The 16,431-nt window shown below is 39.9% G+C and overlaps 1 protein-coding gene across 1 annotated transcript in view; it reads right to left on the bottom strand.

Moving 5' to 3' along the window:
- Positions 1–495: 495 nt before the first annotated feature.
- Positions 496–16,431, bottom strand: part of LOC123250107 (putative tetratricopeptide repeat protein 41) — a 60,491-nt gene continuing 44,555 nt past the window's right edge. The window contains exons 9-15 of the mRNA XM_044679144.1: positions 13,029–13,168; positions 10,261–10,429; positions 8,599–8,746; positions 7,376–7,525; positions 6,695–6,828; positions 1,248–1,377; positions 496–1,162 (exon numbers count right to left, since the gene is read on the bottom strand). Coding sequence (XP_044535079.1) covers positions 496–1,162; positions 1,248–1,377; positions 6,695–6,828; positions 7,376–7,525; positions 8,599–8,746; positions 10,261–10,429; positions 13,029–13,168 — 1,538 coding nt within the window. The remainder of the gene's footprint in view (positions 1,163–1,247; positions 1,378–6,694; positions 6,829–7,375; positions 7,526–8,598; positions 8,747–10,260; positions 10,430–13,028; positions 13,169–16,431) is intronic.

The raw sequence follows: 16,431 nt of genomic DNA, 5'->3' as shown, positions 1-16,431 counted from the left end.
CCTTGCTGGCCAGATCATATTTTATTCTTATTTAAATCTAGGATTTTTTTCCCCATTTCATGAAAATGCTTGGCAATTATGGCATTATTTGTTTTGAAAATCCATTTGTAACTTTTGGACTGCTGTGAAGGCCACAGCAATATGACTTTCATTAAATAAACATTTGGATGATATTTCTTTAATTTAGTTTTACCCAAAAATGTACTTCTTGGGTAAAATATCCCTTAAGGTCACTGTAATTCCAACTACTTTAGTGTACTGAGGAAGTATAAAGGATCCTTCTAGTTCCTTTTGGCTAAAATGTGTGAGACCAGCATTCTGAAGAGTTTAAATGAGCACATAAGTAAGCCATCATTTATGAGCTTCAACACAGCATAAAAGTTAATTTTTATTTTCTCCAATTTGTCTCAAGAAAAATAGGCAATTGAATGCTTATAAAAAATTCATACTTGAAAAAGCACAAGTATATTGGGTTGCTTTTACCTACAACACTCTTTATGGCTTACTGTTTTCACTCAGTTTTCTTAACATTCTGATATCAATTTGCTGTCTTTGGGGTGGAGAGGGTTTTTGAACATCTGTGTGGCTTCCTGATTTCTTAAAGATTTGATTTTCTGGTGAAGTCTGTGGCCTGTAAAAAATTTCCAAAGAAGTGAGGTTACTGACAAGAGGCCCTGACAAGGTTGGTTGTGAGCACCGACTGGAAAAGGAAGGGGCTGACAATGCCCTTTCTCGTGGAAATTTTAAGCTGTCCTCTAGGTTGCTTGAAATTGTGTTTTTCCCAGGAGCAGGTTTCTCTTTCTTTGCACTCGCAGCTTTGTCCTCTGGAGAGGTCCATATTTCTCTCCTGTTCTGCACCTGCTGTTTAATAATTCCCTTTGTCAGACTGCAGGGAAATCTCCCATCATGCCCTTTTCCTAAAACGCTTTTCGGGGACTCATAGTCTGAAATTTTGTAAGAGTCCAAACTCATGGCCCTCTGAAGCTTAGCAGCGGTGCTGCTCACAGATTTCACAATCTTGAAATTCTGGGGCCTAGAGTACTCCATTCTCTGCTTCTCGATTTTGACCTGTGCAAGGATCCGCTTGAAATTTTCTTGACTTGAGCTTCGGCCTTTAGGATCACTTTTGCTTAGGCATTTTCTCTCAAGATCCCTCAGAAAGCTACAGAAAGCAAAAGGGACCCAGTAGTCTTGAGGTTACATGAATTCCAGGAAATACATGGCTTAAATATTGAACAGGAACTTACCGGAGGAGCTCACATGAGGACGAATGAGAAGATCCCAGGTAGGTAACTCGTAAATCGAGCGCCCTGTGCAGAAGTTCGTCTGCCTCTTGATCGTATTGGCCAGAAATATCATTTTTAAGCAATTGACCAGCTAGGTGGGAAGAAAAGAAACATCGCTTAATTGACAAACACTTTGATTTGCACCTTCAGAAACTTATCATTAAAAAGGATGACATGAAATAAGCCGTACATCGGGAAAAGAGTTACCGATTTTAAATGTGCTTCATAGGCAGCTGGGTGGCTCAGTGGATTGAGAGCCAAGCCTGGAAATGAGAGGTCCTGGGTTCAAATCTGACCTCAGACACTTCCTAGCTGTCTGAGCAAGTCACCTAACCCTCATTATTTAGCCCTTACTGCTCTTCTACCTTAGAACCAATACAAGGTATTGATTTAAGATAGAAAGTAAGTTGGGTTTTTTTTTTTTAATATTCTTTAAATATGACTCAGGTGAGCTCACAACCAGGTATGTCTTGATTCAGAATTAGCCGGTGCATTTTACAGTCTAAGAATCAGGGATCTTGTGGATGTGAGCATACCCTCCACTTGTGTAGATCACAACCCAGCCATACCTTCCCGTCATGCATAGCGCTTGTCCATTTCCTTCCATAGTTCCTCTGTTGAATATCTCCAGTTTGTCCTGTCCATATGTTTGTACACGGTGTTTTCTTGTTGTTTCCCCCATTAGGCTATGAACTTCTTGAAGGCAGAGACTGTCTCGTGCCACTCTTTGTGTCCCCAGCACCCATAGGCACTTAATAGGTGCCCATTGACGGGAATTGCTTCCCAAAAGGGCTCAATTAGTAGCAACATTCATAAGCTTAAGATCCAAGTTGTGATCTGTGAATCTTATTGGAATTAATCTATGACAAAAGGACTGTGAGACTTATTAAGTACAGCAGGTACTTAATAAATGATCTCCTAAACTGGAATGCTCTCTCTTCTCATCTCTGCTTCCCTGACATCCTTCCGGTCTCAAATAAAATCTCATCTTCTATAAGAACCTTTCCCCAATCCCTCTTAATTCTAGAGCCTTCCCTCTGTTAATTATTTCCTACAAATCCTGTATATAGCTTGTTTGTACACATCCGTTTGTCTCATTAGATTGTGAGCTTCTTAAGGGAAGGGATGGTCTTTTACTTCTTTTTAAATTCCTGATGCCTAGTTCAGTATCTGACACAAACAATAAATGCTTTTCAACTGACTGATTGATCATCTGATTCCTGAAATCCATGGCTGTTTTTCTTCCTTTGGAGTTAATTTAATGAATTAGGAGGTAGGCATGGCATAAGTGGCAAGGGCACTAGGCTGGGGACCTGGTTTTCAATACCAGCTCAGCTACTTATGACCTATATGGTATTGAGAAGTGACTCTACCTGGACCTCAGTTTCCCCATATGACCAGCTTGAGTATTTGATAAATCACAGAACTCTCTGAAGTTGGACAAAATTGCTGAAAATTTATCAAAAAACTTTTAGGAAAACTGACAATTAGTTTGGCAAGAATTTGAGTTAAAACAGTAGCTTACATCATGTAGCCTAAGTTGGGGAATGATTGGGATGTCAAAAACAAAAGACAAGGAAAAAATTTTTTTCAAACAAAATACAATCAGGGATTTTTTCCAGTGAATGTTTTCCACTGTCTTTTCCTGCTCTGAATCTGATGATCTTATGAATTCTTACAGCATTTTTAAGTTGCCTTCCATTGGTTAAGCACATGTCTTTTCCGTGTCATCCCACTTAACCAAGCAGGCCGAAAGAACTGAACTTCATTCACTAAGCTCTTAGAGTGGATGGAAAACTTGAGAGAGCCTGGACCTCTAGGATAGCCCCACACCCAATCTCTATTCTTGGAGTTCCTCGGGATGTCAACTAATTCAGGACAAGACTATACTCTGATTCATCAACTTAACAATGGAAGGGAGCCCTTGGACCAGCCCCTTAATCAAGATCTATTTTCCAACAACCAGGGAACAGAACTAGCTTCCAAGTGTGAGAAAAGTCAGAGCATCATTTCCCTCCTAGCATTTATTTGTTCTGTAGGAAACTACCATCAAAGCTTGGGTTTGGAAAGGACCAGTAACCATTACTTTTTCATTCCCTGCCTCCAGACACTTATAAGGTTTGGGGGAAAGATCTCCCAAACCCTCTTTGTAGCCTGTTTTCAGATCTCACAGCACTTAATCTGAAATTTCTTCTCGATTTCAATACTTGAAGTTAGAGAAAAAATAAAGTGGGATGATAGATCAGTTTAGGTAGAAACATCATATAATTTGTTAATAGAAACAGTCCATTTTAAATGAAGGCCATCACAATATTTAGCAATACTTAGGGGACAAGTGGATATAATCCTAGCCCAGTACTCCTTCCCTGAGGAGAGTGAGAGGGCCACAATCTCCAGCTCCACTCCTGAAAGTAATCCAATTATCCCCTGGAGATGGGCAAGTCGAGAAGATGTTAGAGATACTTATTGATGCCTCCCTAAGAGCCACATGTAAGTGAACCCATTGAAGACATATTAACTACACAGACACAATACACATATACACATATCTTACAAATTTTTCTATTCATAAAATAAAATACACATAGGATTACAAAGAAAATCAATTCTGTTGAAATTTTTTTCCCATCCAAGTTCACAGACCTCTGAATCACTATACATATCCATTGACAATCCATGGACCCCAGGCAACAATGAAAGCCTCTGGTAAATGGCAACGCTTGATTTTAATAACATTGAAATTTGATTTCATCTCTATAGGCAACTAGATGGTACAGTGTAATAGAGATCCATCTAACTGAATTCAAATCCAGCCTCAGACACTTACTAGCTGGGTGACCCTGAGCAAGGCATTTAACCCTGTTTACCTCATTTTCCTCAATTGTAAAATCAGCTGGAGAAGGAAAAGGTAAACCACTCTACTACCTTTGCCAAGAAAATCCCAAATGGAGTTTCAGAGAGTCTGATGTGATTGAAACAACTGAACGAAAAACTATAACTATATTTGCAAAGAACTGGATTACTCTAAGGATCCTACTTGACAGAAAATTCAGGCAAAATGAAATGCTTTCTGGGGCAGCTGGGTGGAGCCAAGCCTGGAGCCATTAGGTACTGGTTTCAAATCTAGCCTCAGACACTTCCTAGCTATATGACTGAGCAAGTCGCTTAACCCCAATTGCTTAGCCCTTGCCACTCTTCTGCCTTGGAACCAATACTTAGTATGGATTCTAAGATGGAAGGAAAGGGTTTAAAAAAATGATTACTGACTCAGAAGATAGCCAAAAGTAAAATAAGTCATTGCGCTTCTGCAATAGGCCTCAAATCAAATGAGCCAATCTAATATTATATGTCAAAATCACAAATGCTCTGAGATAAGCTATATGTTCTTGACTATAATTGACCTAGCTTTGTCTAGAGTCCCATCTGAATGCATTGTTTCTAAACAATACCCTCAACTCAGCAAGGAAAAACTTAACCCTCAGAGAGTTTAAGAAAGAATAATCCTGGGTCTATATGCAGAAAAAATACAATTTTCCCTAAAAGTCCAAGATCTTTAAACTTTTAAAAATATTATAGCAAGCCCAGCTAGAGAGCAAGTTGACATACTGTGTTTTATTCTGATTTGTTGTTGTTTCAATTGTATCTGGCTCATTATAATTCCACTTGGAGTTTTCTTGGCAAAGAAACTTGAAGGATTTGCTATCTCCTTCTCTACTTCATTTTAACTGAGGGCAATAGGATTAAGTGACTTGCCCAACATCATACAGCTAGTAAATGTCTGAGGCTGGATTCAAAATCAAGTCTTCCTAAATCTAGACCAGTGATTCCCAAAGTGGGCACCACCGCCCCCTGGTGGGTGCTGCAGCGATCCAGGTGGGGCTATGACGGCCACAGGTGCATTTATCTTTCATATTATTTGCTATTAAAATTTTTAAAAATTAATTTCCAGGGGGCTAAGTAATATTTTTTCTGGAAAGGAGGTGGTAGGCCAAAAAAGTTTGGGAACCACTGCTCTAGACCCCCAGTGCTCTATCCACTGTGCCACTTGGCTACCTTCAGAAGCTGGTTTAGGGAATTTCAGTGTAGAGGCAGCAACACCAGACTTGGGGACCGATTCCCATTTAGCTGTACCTACCTACCTGCCACTCATTTTCAAAAGCAACTCTCTTGCTCTAGCACAGCCACTTTCTGACAAAGTTCCCTCCTACCCTTTAACTTCCAAGGTCTGCATCAGTGGTCCCACCAGTTAACAGAAAGTACTGGATACTCTTTTATGGATCTGGGCTCAGTGATATTGAGTATGACGATGCTTTTGGTCCAAGGCCCAGCCTAGCCAGGGTCAGAGAAGCTCATCATCAGTTGGATCAGAATTTTTCAGCCATACCAACTCACGAAGACTATTGACTATATTATAGAGGACTGGTCAGAAGCAGGGGCATAATATCACAGACTTTTTATGTATTTGCAAAACTATCTGAGAGCGTTAGAGACTCAAGAAGCAGTGGAAGGCTAGCATTCAGATTACAAGTATGGCAGGGCCTAATTCCTAAGGGAGGCCAAAAGCAGAGGCTTAAGTTGATAGGCACAACCCACCATTCTCAACTCAAGGTGCTCTCTTGGTCCATGATTCAGAAATATTCAACCTACTCTGGAGACATTTTTAGGAATCCCATTTGACTAAGATTTTTTTCAGTGAAGGAGGAAAATTTCATGTTCTCCATCACACTATAATTGCCTCATTTTTATTATGACAGATAAATTTGAAATTTAGTGTTGGGAAAGACAGAAGGCAAGAGGAGAAGGTGATGGCACGGGGGTAAGATGGATAGATAGTATCATGGAAGCAATAAATATGAGCTTGGGCAGACTTCAAAAGATAGTAGAGGATAGAAGGGCCTGATGTGGCCATGAAGAACTGAACACATATCTACTATGTATGTACCAGGCACTACGCTAAGTACTAAATACATGTGTATGTATGAATGTATGTACGTATATGCTACATATGCACTTGTCTGTCCCATTAAATTATGAACTCGCATCAAGTAGGGATTATTTCATTCTTTGTACCTGAACATCCAGGACAACACAGTACCCAGCACACAGTAGGTACTTCAGAAATGTTTGCCAATTGATTTGCTTACAAATGAAAATGAAGTGTCTGAATTGAGCAGAATAATAATCATGGATTACCATGCATATGGCCCTTTACAGAGTAAGTACTTTGTGGACCTTATTTCCTTTGTTCCTCAAAATAACCTTGTAAGAATAACAGAAGCAGAACTTGAACTCTTGTCTCTTCTAAATATAAATGCAGAGATTCTTTCACTCCACCATCCTACTTCCCCAAAAAGTCTGCATGGACCAGTACAGAGTTCACCAGCTACCAATAATGTAAGCTAATTTACCTAATTTACACATGACATTGCTGAGGCTGACATTAAGTTGCTTTTTCATTTTGTAGGAGTTAGTCAAGATTTCCATATTTTCTTTTATCTTTATCACATCTTTGTAATACTCAATTGCATGTTTCCTTTGTAATCTGAAAGAAAGGAAGGAAGGAAGGAAGGAAGGAAGGAAGGAAGGAAGGAAGGAAGGAAGGAAGGAAGGAAGGAAAAATAAAGTAAATTTGGTTTAAGTTACAGAATACTGGTATTTACTGTGCCATGCCCTCCATCCCTCTGGGGTCATCTTGGGAATCTTTCTCTATCCCATCTCTTTCATTACCCATTATGATATCTCACTCCCCCAACCTCACCCCCCCATCCCATACCCCCTGTACCTCCAGTTGCTTCCTTCACAATTTTACCTAAAGCCTGTCCTCATTAAGTTCAATTGGCCTTGCCATTAGCTTCCTGGCTACTCTGTCTTGTTCTCATGTTGCTGCAGCCTGATTGCTGTTCCCTTCTCTTGTTCACTGAGTTGGAAATGAGTACATTATGGTGTGTTTGCAAGCAGAGAGGTGGCCAAAGGATCCAGGAGGGAAATTATCCCCCTGGTGGAAATCTCAGCCCTTCTAGCCACTGGTATCTCGGAGAAAAGGATCACAGAACACAAACAATCACTTGAAACAATTTATTCAGCCTTACTTTTCAGTCTTTTTTTGGCCACTTAATAAATCTGCCAAATATTCCTTAATTTCTCCAACTAAGAAGTGATTGTCTCCAAATAAACTTTTACGGATACTGAGACATTCTTGAAATTTCAATTTTGCCATAGAATAATTCCCAGCTTGTGATCTGAAAGTAAAATGTGGTATGTATTATTTATTAGTCATAATAAATATTAGAAGACATCTTGCGAGTTACTAGAAGTAATCCTCAAATTAATTTTCTAGAAGTAAATTCAGTGGTTTGTTTACATGCAGCACGCAGGGTCCCCCTGAAAGCTCCCCTAGCTAGGTTCAAGACATGCTGTGGGGATGGGTCAGCAGCTACTCCAAGTCAGAGATTCCTCACATGCGTTTCTTTCTTTTTTTTTTTTTTTTTTAAACCCTTACCTTCTGTCTTGGAGTCAATACTGTGTGTTGGCTCCTAGACACAGAAGAGTGGTAAGGGTAGGCAATGGGGGTCAAGTGACTTGCCCAGGGTCACACAGCTGGGAAGTGTCTGATGCCAGATTTGAACCTAGGACCTCCCGTCTCTAGGCCTGACTCTCAAGCCACTGAGCTACCCAGCTGCCTCCTAAATTACTTGTGTTTCTTTTACCAGCCAAAGAATGCACTAAATTAAAATAATTAAACATAGCAAAGTGACAAAGTGTATGGAAATAGACTGCTAAATTACTTTTTAAAATTAAATCTCACTTTATTTTTATCTACCTTTTATTCTGACTAAATCTCCTTTCTTCTACCCATTGTGAAAGCGAAAACAAAAAAATAAAATCCCTCTACAAACATAAACAGAGAAACAAAACTAAGTCCAAGATTCAGCAAAATTATGTTTTTTAATCCTCACCTTCTGTCTTAGATTCAATTCTGTGTATTGGTTCCAAGGCAGAAGAGTGGTAAGGGTAGGCAATGGGGGTTAAGTGACTTGCCCAGGGTCACACAACTGGGAAGTGTCTGAGGTCAAATTTGAACCCAGGATCTCCTGTCTCTAAGCCTGACTCTCAATCCATTGAGCCATCCAGCTGCCTCCTAAATTACTTTTTAAGGTTTTGAAATTGTCAGCCACAATAAGATTTTAAAATTAGACTTTCAGAACTTCTGTTTCTTAACCAAATGACAGGTGGAAGTAGGCTTTACATGAAATATAGTCATCACCAAAGACTTCATAAAAGTAGAAATATGCTAAATTATGGACATACTTACTTAAGAATACCTTCCGTGCATCTCAGCGTAGCTAAATCACATGGGCTACAAGACAATTGGTTTGAGAGGTCAGCAGTATTTTCTAGCAAGTGATTTTCCTTTAGAGATCCTTGACTCATAGTCTTTGCCAGATTATACAGCACCCTGCCTGCAGGGAAAAGGTATAGCAAAAGGAACAGAGTGTTTAAAATGCATTTGGCAATAGGTTAACTACTAAAGATGTCAAGTTACTGAGGCCAGTATTCTCATTATTTCTAATTCTTCTAAAGTTTGCAGAGCCTCTCACTGATTCCAGTTCTTTCCCTCATAACCACATTCCTGAAGTCAAAGAAAAGTTTTTTTAAGGGTTAAGGAATCACTTCTCTTTAGTGATGCAAATAACCTAAGGCAAGGACCTGAAAACTGCACTCGGAAGCCACTGGGCTAAGGAATGGCCTGAAACATTTCTCTTCATATCTTCTCTTGCTCTGTAAAAATAATCATCTTTTTTTTTAAGGCAATGGGGGTTAAGTGACTTGCCCAGGGTCACACAGCTAGGAAGTGTCTGAGGTCAGATTTGAACCTAGAACCTCCGTCTCTAGGCCTGGCTTGCAAAAAATAATCATCTTAATAATAGCTCACACCTTTTCATCCTTAAGATCATAGGTTTCAAACTGGAAGAGTTTCTAGAGGTCCATTTTATAGAAGAAGAAACTGAGGCAAATAAGTGATTAAATAATTGCCCAGAATCACAAACCTAGTTAAGTGCCTGAACTCTTCTTCCTAATTTGAAGTCCCATGTACTCTATTATACTGTCAACTTTAGTTTTTATTTATTTATTTTTTAAACCCTTAATTTCTGTGTATTGGCTCCTAGGTGGAAGAGTGGTAAGGGTGGGCAATGGGGGTCAAGTGACTTGCCCAGGGTCACACAGCTGGGAAGTGTCTGAGGCCAGATTTGAACCCAGGACCTCCCGTCTCTAGGCCTGACACTCAATCCACTGAGCTACCCAGCTGCCCCCTATACTGTCAACTTTAGAGACTTTAAAGTTTCTAATGCACTTTGCTTACATCATGCTTTGTGATAGGTTGTATCACTATCCCTTTTACAAATGAGGAAACTGTGGCTCACAGTGGTTAAGCAAATTATCCAGCATCACTGAGTTTACAAGGAATGGAACCAGTAGTATATAGGTTAATATTTAACTAGCTTTCCAGAAAAAAAAATGTATATGTATATATGTATGTATATATACATACATATATATATGTGTATATATATATATGTATATATATATATATATACAAGACACACTTTTAAATTTAATCTGCATTATTAACTTTTTCTCCATAACTTTCTTAAGTCTAGACAAGGAACAAAGCAAAACGTCAAGGCCTGTGTTTGGGGATTTGCAAGGGGTAAATGCTCACATTGAAACTTTAATAATCAGCTCTCCCCAGTGTTTGAACTGGCTCCCACACACCCCTGAATGAAACCGGGACGATCTGAATCTAACACTTTTCCTCCTCTGCAATGTACCCGGCGGCCTCTAGGAAAGCAGCCCTTATCCAAACCCCAGAGCTTCCCTTTTCTCACAGATCCCTTTAGTTTCCAGTGTCAGTTTTGCTCAAGGACAGATGGGAAGCTCCTACAGAATTCCTTATAAACATCTCCCTGCCTACCTTTCTGCTTCTCTCTTTCCAAATTGTTTAAGTCACTCGGTGCCAAATGTCGCCATGTGACCCACGCTCTTTGGGAAAAAAAAAGGGCCTTCTGCATGCATCCCACTTCTAAATAGAGCTCTCCCAAGCTAAGCTGTATTTTGAAGAGTTCTTCACATTCCAAGTCATGCTGCAAAAAGAACAGAAGGGAACCATGTGAGTAAGCTTCCAAACTGAATGTACATTTCCCTGGAAGCATCATGCCTGGGACCTCCAAGTGGCAGTAGCAGCTAGAAAGCCTTACCTGGAATCAAGCTCACCTGCCTTGGACACAGTCATTCTTGGAGGACACTAAGGTCATCCCAACCTCCCAAGCTTCAGGCAACACTCTGAGATCATTGGTTATAGGTTGGCAGGAGTCCACTCAGAGAAGACAGATTCTCATTCTCTCTCTCTCTCTCTCTCTCTCTCTCTCTCTCTCTCTCTCTCTCTCTCTCTCTCTGTCTCTCTGTCTATCTCTGTCTCTCTGTCTCTGTCTCTCTCTCTCTGTCTCTCTCTCTCTCTCTGTCTCTCTCTATATATCAGCTATCTGTGTTCAATGCAATCATTGACTGGTGAGAATAAAGCTAAAAATCAACCCCACATTAAAAGAAAGAATAAAGATAAAGTTGAGAAAAGACAGGATGAAATTAAAGAAATTCTATCAACTAGTGACTCAAAAAAAAGTCCCAAGTGAATGATTTGGACTCCCCATATTTCTTAGAGAAGTTTAATTTGTGCAAAAACTAACATTCCCACCATGAAGAATTCTAAGAGCCAAAAAATGAACCCACCTATTGAGGAGGTGGTCATTGGAAAATATTTCAAAGGAGGATAATAGAAGATTCTGAGTTGTTCTTAATAATCACAGTAGAACCATCCCCTTTAGAGAGCCCAGCATGATCAGTAAGGATACAACTCTGGCACTTGAGACAATAAGTGGAGAAGAAACAATATGTCTTCCATACAGCAAAAATATTCAAGGTTCCATGATGGCACAACCAGAAAGATGACTTTGTTCAATAATTTACTACTTATCAGTGCCATGGGAAGCTAATAGCAGGGAGTTGTTTTTTTAAAAAACCAGGGTATTCTTCAAAGGTGCCTCCTATATATATACCAAGTGAAGGAAATAGTTCTAATCAATGGTAAAGTTATCCCTATGCCCCTATCAGCAGATGGCATGGTACCCATTGCATCAATCCCTGGGACATTACTAAACTTCCTCAATGAAATCCATGGTCATTCAAAAGAAATTGGTCCTTGATCCAACCATTCTGGCTGGCAATTTGGAGCTATGCTCAAAGCGCTATAAAAGAATGCCTGCCCTTTGATCCAGCCATACCATTGCTGGGTTTGTACCCCAAAGAGATCATAGATAAACAGACTTGTACGAAAATATTTATTGCTGTGCTTTTTGTGGTGGCAAAGAACTGGAAAAGGAGGGTATGTCCTTCAATTGGGGAATGGCTGAACAAATTGTGGTAAATGCTGGTGATGGAATACTACTGTGCTCAAAGGAATAATAAACTGGAGGAATTCCACGTGAACTGGAAAGACCTCCAGGAACTGATGCAGAGTGAAAGGAGCAGAGCCAGAAGAACATTGTACACAGAGACTGATATACTATGGTAAAATCGAATGTACTGGACTTCTGTGCCAGCAGAAAGCAATGACACAGGACAGTTCTGAGGGATTTATGGTAAAGAACGCTACCCACATTCAGAGGAAAGACTGCAGGAGAGGAAACATATAAGAAAAACATTTGCTTGAACGCATGGGTTGGGGGACATGATTAGGGATGTAGACTCGAAACTACCACACCAATGCAACTATCAACAATTTGGAAATAGGTCTTGATCAATGACACATAATAAAACCAGTGGAAATGTGCATCAGCTATGAGAGGGGGAAGTGCGGGAGGTGAAGGGGAAAGTAGGAGCATGAATCATATAACCATGTTAAAAATGAATATTAATAAATGTTAAAAAAAGAAATTAAATCACAAAAAAAAAGAAATTGGTCTTTCCATTCATTCTAGAAAAGGGACTGGAATAAAAAGTGCCTACTCCAATTATGGTGTATAGTTGGACAAAGAATTCATTATCTGACATCAGCAGCATATTACGACATCTTGAACAAGGTTGTAGACGATGACCTGGGCCAAGAATTGACTAGGAAGAGAACATGTTGAATCACTTTTGGGAAACTATGAAAGGCTTTTGAAGATCCCCAGATATTCACTGTCACCAAAGTTCATCTTTTTAACATTCTGGTGTCTTCTCAGTTATGTCATATGGTACAGATGATGGATGCCATAACCCTAAAAGAATCGTAATAGCAGATGACCCAAAGGATGAATCTAAGTCTCTTATCTCATTAGGCAGCAAGATGGCATAGTGGGTAGAGTGCTAAACTTGGAGTCAGGAAGACATGTTCAAATTGTATCTCAAACACTAGTTACATGAATAAATAACCAATTTTTAAAATAACTCTTACTTCTTGTCTTAGTAGCAGTTCTAAGACAGAAGAGTGACAAGGGCTAGGCTTTTATCTACTCCTTGCTATTTATGGCCAGTTTTTACTCAATTATACAGTTTTGGGCATGGGCACAATCTTGGTTTTGTCAAGTCTCATACAATTGATTTCTTCAAGTATTCATACAACCAGCGAACAATGATGAAACCATGCTTGAAATTTTTCTAAATAACAGGATTATTTTTTAAATTTGGAAGTATTTCTGAACTCACCTTCATCAACAAGTCCTCGGCAATTATGAATAGTTCTTCAGCCTCATTGGTCCTGCCTAAATAATTAAAAAATCTTGCAACAAAGTACATGATCTGGCATTTCTTACTGGTTGTGAAATCAGAAATTTTGCAAGTCAATTCTAGAATAAGAAGGAATGCAAACAGTCTGTCAGTGCATTTGAAAACCAAAAATATCTCCAGGCAACTTGGTATTACAAAGAGAGAACTAGATTTGTGTTTAAAAACCAATTCTGTTGCTTACTATTCATATGACCTTGGACATGTACTTTCCTCTCCTTGAAATTCAGTTTCCTCAGCTCTAAAAAAGAGTTGGACTAAATGCTCTCTAAACCGCTTTCTATCTTCTAAAGCCTATAATTTCTTATTTCTAAATAATATATTTAAAATAATGATCACAATGAACACTTTCCTTCACTAACATCCTATGCCCCTAACATTTCATAGCATGGGGGAGACTTTGGGTTCTCAAGAACAGACCAGCAGAACCCTCAGTTTAGCAGGTCTTATTAAGTTGGAAAAGTTTCAAATATGGACATAATGACCATTTATCTGTCAACTACTTAGCTAAGCTCAGAGAGGCTCATAGGCTCAGAATCATAGACTGGGGAGCTAGAAGAGGCCTCACAGTAGCCATCTAGTCCAGGCCATTCATTTTATAGATGAGAAAACTGAGGCAAAGAGAGGTGAAAGAGAGGCAAAGAGAAGTCATATGGTAGTCATATGGTGCCAGAGGCAGATCATAGAGCTAGAAGAGCTCTCAGAGGCCATCTAGTCCAGCCCACTCCTCTTACAGATGAGGAAACAACCCCAGGAAGGTGTAAAATTTGCCAGGGTCATACATATACATATTTAGTATCATCTCCAGAAAAATAAAGGTAATGAATTTATTTCATTTATTATTAAATTAAATTTATTTTTATTTAAAACTAGGTAAGGAATTTTAAAATAATTTATCCAAAGTTAATTATGAAAAATGTCTACTGAGGCAGAGGCAGAAAGTAAGCTCTACAGTTCTACCTCTATGAAGGGAGTACCCTCATTAATGTAAGTTTTGACTCTTGAGAAGCACTGAAGAAAATACCATGAGTACTCACACTAAGCTAACCTTGCTCGCCAATGAAGGGAAGGAAGCAGTTCAGGCTTTTTTGGTGATGGCACTGCCAGTCACAATGTCCAAAAGTGACATTTAGCCAAGGGGATGGGAAGAAGAAGACAATTACCATCACCAATGTACAGAGACTGCCTTTGAGTATGTACATCTTTTCAGGGAAGTAGACTCAACTAAGCAGAGTGCCTATCCTATACCCATACCCCTACACACACACACACACACACACACACACACACACACAGAGAGAGCCATGTGCACAATTGTCTCTTGTACTTTGCCTAGATGTACTTGGCTTCCACGGATAGGCAGGAAAAGAACTTGCCCAGAGGGCAATAATATAGGAATCAGATTCAGCCCAAAGCAGTCTATGGAAAAGGGTATACTAAGTTTCCTCCTCCTCCTTAAGGGCATTTGTTTTAGAAAGTCACAGCTATGATATTATAGTCACTGATGCTTATGTATGTAAAGAATATGGGGTTGAACATATGCATAACCAGGATATCCTCGATATTCCAGTGGTATTAGGATGCCAGAAGAAAGTAAGAAAAGTCCACCCTCCCTCCCAACCAACAAATTTTGTGTACCTGCTGTGCTGAACTGATGGGAAGACACAGATGAGTCACCCAGGATTGGCAGGTGTAAATGGTTCGCCTTCTATATTGCTGACAAACTCAAAGGTCCATTTGAATATCTAAGCACCTGTGTTTAGCCTAATGATTATGGAGCACTTCATTTGATTTCATAGATATATTTGTATCCTGCCCATAATCCAAAATCTCTCCATTCTCTTCTTCCCATCTGTCTACAAAAACAAACTCTCAATTTTCCTCTATCTTAAAAAAAAAAAAAAAGAAAATCTCTCCTTCACACTTCTATCTTCTCTAGTTAAGTCCTATTTATCTTCTCCTCTTTGCTAATAAAGGTCTTGAAAAACTTGTCTAAGTTGATATTCCCACACTGCCCAACACTATAGTGCCATAGGAGCCATTATGGCTCCTGATTCCCCCATTCCTGTGCAAGGACTGGCACAAATCCTTTAGGCTCTGAATGGCTTCACCACAGTTAGGACATCCCCAAAGCAAGAGCTAGCCTGGTCCATCCCAGTGTCTCAGCCCTGCCCGAAGCCACCAAGGTCTCCTAATCTACCTTTAAAGGGTTGTAGAAACCAAGACCAGCCCTTCTTAGTTAGAATTACTCATGTTTAAACTAAGATACAGGTTCCTTCTATTAGAGGAAAACTAGGAGAAGAGGATCAACAATTTCAGTCCCAGTTCTTAGTTACATTTGGATCTCCTCATCAGAAATTTTCAATGAAGCCATCTCTGTATTAGAAATGAGACAAGTGGGATGGTCAGTAACAGCTTCCATCAGTGAATCTGAACTGCTCTGAGCTTCAGGGGTTGGGAGTAGAAATGTTGAGGGGTTGGGTTTAATTGAGGAATGAAGAGATCCGTTAGTGAGATGTTCGGCACCTGCAAACCTGGCTGAATTAATAGAGCTAACACTCCAGCTCAGTGATCATGTGGCCTAAAGAGAAAAGAGGGAGACTTCAGTCACTGAACATAGATCGGTGGATAAGAAAGTCCACCCCCTGGCAAGTGGAGAGAGCGACTCCCCTGTCCCTCCCCAGGCTACAGAGGGACCAAGTCAATCACAGCCTCTGCTTCTGTTGTAATGGCCTTATTACTACATCTGGGCTCAAGATTTATGGACAAGAACTCCCTAATCATCATGAAGACCTCCAAAATGATACTAACCCATTTCCAAATGACTGGCTTCTACCCATTATTCCACTACATCACCACTACTTGTCTCTAGGGCAGCACTAGTCTCACTCCTAAAGAACTTTTCAGTCCTCCCAACACCGTGGGAAGAGAAACCTTGCCTCGGCTTCTCAGTGCTATTGAGTCAGAACCTCATGCCTGGGTGCCTTACACCAGGCTCCCTGTGGCTACTTCCCACAGCTCTGAGTCCCAAAGTTCTTGCTTGGTGTCTATATCATGGATTACATAGGATGCTTCTGACTGATAGAACCCTTTGTTGGACCAGTGTGGAATGTTTGTACAAACAAGGATTCAAGAAGGCCTTGTAAGGTGCCTCTGGGGATGATAGACCATTGCAGCAGCTCCCCAATCTACTTGCCATTAAAAAGGTAAAGAGCTCTGAGGTAGAGCAGGACGCCAGCAGAATTTGTCACAGTGAGGTGAAGATAAAGTCCCAAGGCCTTCTAGTTGCTTGTGCAGTAGCCTTATCTCATCTCCCCAACTAGTT

The sequence above is a fragment of the Gracilinanus agilis genome, chromosome 5 (genome assembly GCF_016433145.1).
Source record: "Gracilinanus agilis isolate LMUSP501 chromosome 5, AgileGrace, whole genome shotgun sequence".
Classification (NCBI taxonomy): Eukaryota; Metazoa; Chordata; class Mammalia; order Didelphimorphia; family Didelphidae; genus Gracilinanus; species Gracilinanus agilis.
Note: the sequence above shows the minus strand (reverse complement) of the source record. Positions and strands in the feature narration are given on the sequence as shown.